The following is a 7,572-nucleotide window of genomic DNA, read 5'->3' on the forward strand; positions in this document are numbered from 1 at the left end:
TGAAATTTCTTTCCATAGACCTACTCCTGAAAAAACCTGAAATTTGTTGTTTCTGCAACTACTTGAATTATTGACAATCAGTTTGGCTGTCTGCAGTGTCAGTGAGTAACAACTATATCCAGATGATCTTTCCTGTCTGTCTAGTCCAGAAACCTGAGCTTTCTTCATTTCAGTTGATGTATAACTGAACAACCTCTCAGGAGGATTAGCTTTACACAAATTAATGATATACTTTTTAATGTGTTGGTCATTCTTAATCAAACTCCTGCAGTCTACGAGCCGTCAGTAAATGTTGTGTTTAAGAACTTCTGTAAAAGACATAAAGGTCCCGTGTCACTGTTACACCTGTTTGACATATCAGGGGACTGTGAACTGGAGGACCTTCTCCCAGCTGGGAGACAGAGTTTTTCCATTTGGACTGTAATTGCATATATTTTTGCTCCACCTGCTCTCTTCGGTCATCTTGTGCTGAATGTAATGGTGTGTAAAGTGAAATTTAGTTTGAAACACACAACTAACAAAAACAGTAATGTTGGTGACCATTGTTATTAAAGCTGTGGAACATGTACAATATCAAAATAATAGTAGGAAAACGGAGTCACGTGAAAGTAACCATGAATGGTAATGTTTACAGGGACACTAAAGTACATTTACATTAGCAAACACTATTATAGACATTATGTTTTAATCAGCTACAAAGAGAAGTTACATAACACACAGAACAAGGCCAAGGGCATCTGCGTGGGCTCAGCTAAAAAAAAAAAAAGAAAAAAAAGAAAAGGCTTTAAATTATAAGGAGAGGATTTTCTCTGAGTTCTCTGTAAACACTGAGAAGAGACCGGGTCATTTGCCCTGTGGACGCACCCACGCCGAAGGCCCCTGAGACCCGACTCTGCTGGATCTGCTGTGACAGGTGCTGACAAGAGAGGAGGAGGAAAGAGACTGAAATTTAAAAAAGGAATCACACACAAGATACTTAAGATTTAAACACAGTCGTGGACAATGACAAAAAGCTATTCTCTGCGGTCTTATAAATGTCTCCGTCTGAATGGGTTTTCTAAGAAATTTACTACATTTAATAAAAATACCAAACAGCTGCTGGTCATAGCTTCTCCAACTACAAGATTCACTTATTTTTCTTCCCTTCATGTCACTGTAAAGTCTTTTTTTACTGTCGCTAATTGTTCATTCATGTCATTAATTACTGAAAAAATAGAGATGATTAGGTAATAATAAGAATAATTGTTAGCTGCAGCCCTATCAGACAAAATTAAGTACATGCGAGTCTTACCTCGGCCCGCTGCAGTGCTTGTCTTAAACCTAGACTCTGGACCCTCTTTGTGGAAGCAGCCCTGTCAGGAGCCCTCTGCAACAGATTCTGTGTGAAGGAACAGAGCCGACAATGAATCTGGTGGAATTTCACATAAAACTTTGCATCTAAAAGCAGGGACACACACACATATCAAGCCTAGTGCATCAAGTTAACTAAATGAAGCTGCATGGTTGTTTTGGAAACACAATATTGTAAATGTATCATCTTTTAATGCAGATGCTCCATCAAAACTCATGAAAAACATCCATTGCTGTAAAAAAAAAAAAAATCAGTAAATGCTGACTTCTAAGTTTCTGTGGGTGTATTTGTACCTGTACCCGTCGCAGCACAGCATGGTGCAGTCCACACACCGCTGCTATAGAAGAGCTCTCAACCTGAAGCTCCACTGTGGTCAGGGACTCCTCCTCCCCTGCATTTACCTGGACAAAAGAGCACTGGTCTGTTTTATTCTAATAACACAAGATCAAATAAACAGGGTAAACCTTCAGTGATATATAAGAACATTTACCTCTTTTGCAGTCAGTTTTACTGGATGTCCGTTTGGACCGCGAGCATGGACCACTGAGCTGCTGATCTTGTCTCCTTGGTCCCCCGTCCTCACTCCCCCAGGACCTTCAGACAACAGCCATTCCAGTAAAGAAAGGCACACATTTTGAGGGGCCGACTTTGGCCCCTGTGGGTCCAAATCTGAGCTTTTAAACACCAGCGTATTCCTCAGTAACTCTGACGACACCTGTACTCTTGCTGAATACTGCTCTCGCTCAGGCTTTGAAGCGCCCTCTCCTCCTCTCTCCTCTCTTCCGCTGCACTTAATCCGGCGTGAGTTTAAAAAAGCGTGGATGGGATCCGCTGTGGTGTTGTTGCATCCAGATGTGGCCTTTTGATGAATGGCTATGGGACTGTTCACCTGCAGGGTGTGCAACCAATCCACTGTCAACGTGTTCACAGGCAAACAGATGCAGCTACTCTGCGACCCAGGAAGGTTTACTGCCCTCTCTCCCAGCAGACTTGAGAGCGAGAAGATGAGCGAGCAGCTCACTGTCACGGGGAAAGATGTGTCGCCTGCAGCTGCTAGGGGCAGTGATACTTCTAACGTTTCCCCTGGATGAATGTTGTGGAGTGGGAATGAAAAATTTGTTGAGGAGCTTTCCCCACCTGTGTCGGCAGAATAGGACAGAGGAAATACAGTGATGCTCAGTGTCCAGCCTTGTTCCAAAACATAAGGACTTGAATTATCCAGGACACATGTCAGGTTCAGGGAGTCTTTTTGAAGCAATCTGCTCCACTTTGTTATGGCGTGACATCTTATTGACTTCTCTTCACTTTTTGTACTGGCTGTCAGCAGGAAGCTGATGTTAAGCACCTGATTCAGGTGCCTTAGAATTTGGTTTTTGGATTTGATATCAGTTTTTAGTGTTGATGCCCTGAAAGAAAGCAAGGACAATCCCATTTATATCAACACAAAAGACAATGTTACCTACAATAAATGTCTACTGTGTTCCATTTCAACAATCAATAAGGAATCATATACCTTTCACAAACATCCCCGATAGCAGACAGGAGGTCCCTGACGCTGCTGCCCACCTGTGTGGAAGGTATCTTGCACAATATTGCATCCTCTCTCCCCACAGGTAAGGTAATACTTTGTAGTTGCCCTCTGACAGACAGCCCCAGCAGCTGAATAGCACCTAGTACACAGGATAGAGGTAGTTAAGAGACTGAAGTCGCACTCCAAAGCAAATATACAGGCTTAGTTACACTACTGGAAAAAACATTCTTCAGTAAAATACTTCCTGCCACATACATCCTAAAAATTCCAAATTTAGGAAGAAAAGATTGAAACAACATTAAACTTTGCTGATTAAATGACAGCTTCTGATTTCTGCCTCCTAATAGAAAGGAGGATTTCTGCCTGCTGCAAAATTAAACAGCATAGATCTTCTTCTGGCTTCAGACAGCCATTGTTTTCTATCACCTTGTAGAAAGTTATTGATAACATATTAATCACTGTGAACATAACACTACCATTATTTTCTCAAAGCCACACAAGCCTCTGTGAAAAGGATAATGTGAATGTGGTGGGTTTTTTGCATGAAGTGCCTACTCACTTGAACACACTAAACAAGGTGTGAATAGTAACTGTTTGCAACTGTGTAATAGTGTAACTCACAAGTTTAAATGCTCTGCAAGTTAAATTCAGTAGTGGAGAGTACTGAAAGCAATGGCTGCCAGGAGGAAATCATTCAATGATCAACACTTACCTGCAGTGCTGCCTGGAGGCTCAGCCAAGGCAATGACTCTACACACATTTAAACTGGTGGGGCTTTGGAGGGCAGCGTCTGTCTTACTGGATGTATCTTCATCCCTTTCTTGGCCTGGTATCCCAAATGATCCCTCTGATAGATCCAGTCTCAGCAGGTCTGACCCAGTGCTGTAGTACAGGCAGTTTTTATCCATACACCCACACATCACAGGCCCTGGTACACACCGCTCAATAAATCCAGCCACGTTGACCCTTTCCTCCGGCCCTCCCTTGTCTATTTTGATCACCACCACTCTCCCTAGTTCACCCACTGTCACCAAACACTGTGCATGTCCCGGACCCGTTTCCATGACAACAGATGCTCCAACAAATACGACTGGCTGCTCAAGGCTGTGCAGGACTCGGAGCCGCGATCCTGGCACACGCAGAGGAAGGAAACACAGGCATCCGTCTGGCAGGCCACAAAGGACAACCGGTGATTTGGTGAGGGCGGCGTCGATCCCAAACAGAAGTTTGAAGAGGGTCGGCTCGAGGCGGAAGTGGCTGTCACTCAGGGAGGAGGAAGATGATGGTGTTGTGTCACTAGAATGGACACATGTCAGGACAGGCCTCCTTCTCGTCCCCGTCTCTCCCTCAGTGTCACTGTGTACAACACCTGACACCAGTGGCAGGCTGAACGAAGTAAGCATCTCATAACTGCTAGACGCTGAGTGTTTTGGACAGTCGTACAGTGTCAACATCCAGGATGCGTCTCTCTGGGACAGAGTCAGGAGAACGGAGCCGACGAGGAGCAGCGACAACACCCCTTCTTCTGGAACAACAAGAAGCTCAGAGGAGATCTTCAGCTCAGGTGGACCTGAGGATGCATCGGCCGCTGAGCTTTGAGCTCTGCAGAGGTGAAAGATCACATACGTAGTAAGAGGCAGTGACAGGATTCAATTCAACACATTTTATACAACACACAAAAAGGGTTCATACCTGGATAGCAGAAATTGTACACTAACACAATAAACTCCGCTCCTACAGGCTACATAGAGGAGCTGCTTGTCATGACTCTCAAATAGGTCACTCACAGGATCAGGAAACTGGAGGACAGCCTGCAACGTAAACACAGTCAAACAGCAAATGTGACTTATCTTTACTGCTTGGTCAGCTCAGAGTGGAGCTCTGCAGAGTAACTGGGATGTTTATATATACCAATACACAGTGTATGAGTTACTTGCCCTGAGTTTGCTCTCTTTAGTACTGAATACATACACCTCGTCGCTGCCAGTGCAGAGGAACACATCTGTCCCAACACCAAACCTGACCTTCGGGGTGCATGATGTTCCTGAGAGGCCAAACTCTGCCAAAGTCTCAACAGCACACCGTCCTTCCATAGCCACAACACCGAGGAAGGATAGGAAGTCACTGCCCCGTCTGCATAAGTAACGCTGGGCACACTGTGAGCGGAGCGAGGGATCATACAGGACAAAGTTTGTGGTAAAACTAGACGAGGTGATCTCGACCCGGTTGTTGACAGAGGATGGGAGGCTCTCAGAGTTCCCCGCGCCGCGTTGTGGACCAATAACCTCCAAGAACTACATTACCCATGAAAAATAAACGGAAGTCTAATACCTGACAGACGGCGGGTGAGTTTGGTGTTTACAATTCTTTCTGGGCTCTGGGAAGAGGTGAATCTCTCTGAGGACGAGAGGGACATGTTAAATCTTCTTCCAAAAAAAGATTTATTTAAAATATATTGTTTTTGTTTGGCGTTTAAGCGCCTGTAGCCGTCTACACCGCTGACTGGCGTACGTGTGCACTATTTACGTCATTCGACCCACGAAGGAGAAAATACGTAAACGAGCCACGTGGTCTCCATCCGCCAATCGTAACAGTCCAAGAGAACGTTCACCGAAATTTGAAAACACCAGTTAAGTTAGCTCAGAGGCTACAGGCGAAGCACTGGTCCGAGATAAAGTTAGTGATATTTATTTTAACGCCAAACACAATGGACCTGTGTAACGAAGAGGATATCAAAATGTACTTTTATGAGAACAGACTGAAAACTTTCGAGGGGTGGCCGTTTGACGAAGACTGCTCGTGTACCCCGGAGAACGTGAGTGAACGGTTGGAAACGGTTGGAAACGGTTGACTTCTGCACGGCAGTTAGCGCAACAACCGTTAGCTCTGAAGAAAGAGCAGCGCTGACATTCAGATTAAACACGATCTAATGTTAATGGCCTTACATTGAGGGCAGCTGTAGGTAGATAATCACTCTAGTTTTAATATCCTTCAGTGTATAGCAGCACTGTCTCGTAGTGAAAGCTTTAAGTTGGAAACGTTTGTCAGTGGTGACGTTATAAAAGTGTTGGTTAATATTATAAAAGTGGAAATAATTTGAGCTCAGCTAATGAGTATTTTTATTAGGGTCTTAATTCTCAGTTATGTTTTTGAAGTAATACCATTTAGTCTATACAGTTTTCAGAAGAGACCCAACCCACTGGGATGTCTTCAAATACCTTAAACCCACTGATACGCAGTTTATAATCACAAAACAGGGAATAGCAGAAATTCCTCACATGCTGGAACTTGAGGAATGTTTTGGGTTTTTTCTTGGGAAATTACTGAAACAATTAACAGATTTTTGTACTTATTTTTCTGTGGATTTACTGCTCAGCTAACCTTATTGTTTCAGCTGTGGGCATTTGTGCTTGGTAATAAAATATTTATGGAACAATAAAGTTGTTAATTCTCTGTCTGTCCACTGTTCATTGACAAATAATTTCAGCATTAAATACAGCTTCTTCTTCTTTTTCTTTTTTTTTTTAAATGTCATCTGTCTGCCCATTTGTTTCTACAGATGGCCAAAGCTGGCTTCATTCACACCCCGTCAGAGAACAGCCCAGACATCGCCATGTGTTTCTTCTGCCTCAAAGAGCTGGAGGGCTGGGAGCCGGAGGACGACCCAGTGTAAGAAAACTACATTACTCGGCCCGCGGGTCAGAATTGCAAATAAAAGGACAGGAGACTGGTGCAGCTTCATTTCTTCTTCATCTTATTTTTTAACTAGACTAATTCTCTACAGGATTTTCTTGGTGTAGCAGTAGCAACAACTGTGATATGATTCAGCAAGGTAAAAACAACAAGCTGCAACACAGCTGAATTATATACACGTCCATACAGTGAGGGGGGTTAAGAGGCAGATTTAAGAAAGAAAGAGCCTCTCTTCCTGGTAAACAGCCACGTCTTTCAAACTTCATTCAGCTTGTAACAGACTTTGTTAAAAAAAAGTCTCCAAGACATCATCAAGGTTATTTTCTCCGACTTCTGAAATATTCAGACAACCTACAACTCCATGTGACTTATAAACGTATCTTTAATGTGTATAATAAGTGCAGTGCCTTTTAAAAACCCACTAGATAAATGTTTGTGCACACTAGCACAATGATTCACACAACCACAATTTTAGGGAGCTCTCTTGACTACAAAATCGTCCTGTGTGGGAGATCTGGTGATACAGCCAGTGGACAAAACACCCAAAGTGCTCTACAATTTAAATAGTACCAAAAAAAAAAAGCCTACATCTAGACTAAGAGCTGTTGACTCTCAAAATTTATTTTGAAGCTGCAGTTTAAAATTTTGTAAAGCACATGTCCCTGTTTAAGTGTCTATCATTTGGTATGTGTGCGTTTGCTTGTGACCACTGTTCCATTTCCAGTAAAATTTTCCACTTATGTTGTTATAATTCACAAGACCTTGGTGTGTTTGCAACTGATGCACCAGAAATACATCCACTGACTATCTGAACTCCCTGTAGCTCTGTAAATATTTGCTTTGTATTCATGGTCATTTAAATGATACAGCTTGAGTTGCTGTCGGTGTCACTGTTGTTGAACTTCACAATATTGTGTACTGTTATTTATTGTTAGTTTATACCAGCTGTTCTCTCCACAGCAAGCAGACTTGTAGACTATTCACTCCTCACAGAAAC

At 43.0% G+C, this 7,572-nt stretch overlaps 2 protein-coding genes across 2 annotated transcripts in view; one reads left to right on the forward strand and one right to left on the reverse strand.

Moving 5' to 3' along the window:
* Window positions 1-571: 571 nt before the first annotated feature.
* faap100 (FA core complex associated protein 100) lies at window positions 572-5,298 on the reverse strand. Its single transcript, XM_035658212.1, has 8 exons — window positions 4,820-5,298; window positions 4,575-4,693; window positions 3,595-4,484; window positions 2,865-3,021; window positions 1,842-2,757; window positions 1,645-1,752; window positions 1,292-1,378; window positions 572-916 (listed from the first exon to the last, which is right to left on the reverse strand). The coding sequence occupies exons 1-8, from the start codon at window positions 4,973-4,975 to the stop codon at window positions 785-787; spliced, it is 2,565 nt and encodes an 854-aa protein (XP_035514105.1). The 5' UTR covers window positions 4,976-5,298; the 3' UTR covers window positions 572-784.
* Window positions 5,299-5,485: 187 nt separating this feature from the next.
* birc5a (baculoviral IAP repeat containing 5a) overlaps window positions 5,486-7,572 on the forward strand; it is a 2,908-nt gene continuing 821 nt past the window's right edge. The window contains exons 1-2 of the mRNA XM_035658202.1: window positions 5,486-5,697; window positions 6,442-6,551. Coding sequence (XP_035514095.1) covers window positions 5,590-5,697; window positions 6,442-6,551 — 218 coding nt within the window. The 5' untranslated portion in view covers window positions 5,486-5,589. The remainder of the gene's footprint in view (window positions 5,698-6,441; window positions 6,552-7,572) is intronic.

This window comes from Morone saxatilis, unplaced genomic scaffold, assembly GCF_004916995.1.
Source record: "Morone saxatilis isolate NCDOM2014 unplaced genomic scaffold, NCSU_SB_2.0 Contig1, whole genome shotgun sequence".
In the NCBI taxonomy this organism is placed as follows: Eukaryota; Metazoa; Chordata; class Actinopteri; family Moronidae; genus Morone; species Morone saxatilis.

Bases quoted from the DNA above. Each gene is read 5' to 3' on its own strand.
- faap100 (XM_035658212.1), bottom strand. From the start codon at position 4,975: ATGGAAGGACGGTGTGCTGTTGAGACTTTGGCAGAGTTTGGCCTCTCA. The intron at 3,022-3,594 runs GTAAGTGTTGAT...CCTGTGTACTAG, and splicing joins GCCTCCAGGCAGCACTGCAG to GTGCTATTCAGCTGCTGGGG. The intron at 1,753-1,841 runs GTAAATGTTCTT...TCTTTTGTCCAG, and splicing joins TAAAACTGACTGCAAAAGAG to GTAAATGCAGGGGAGGAGGA.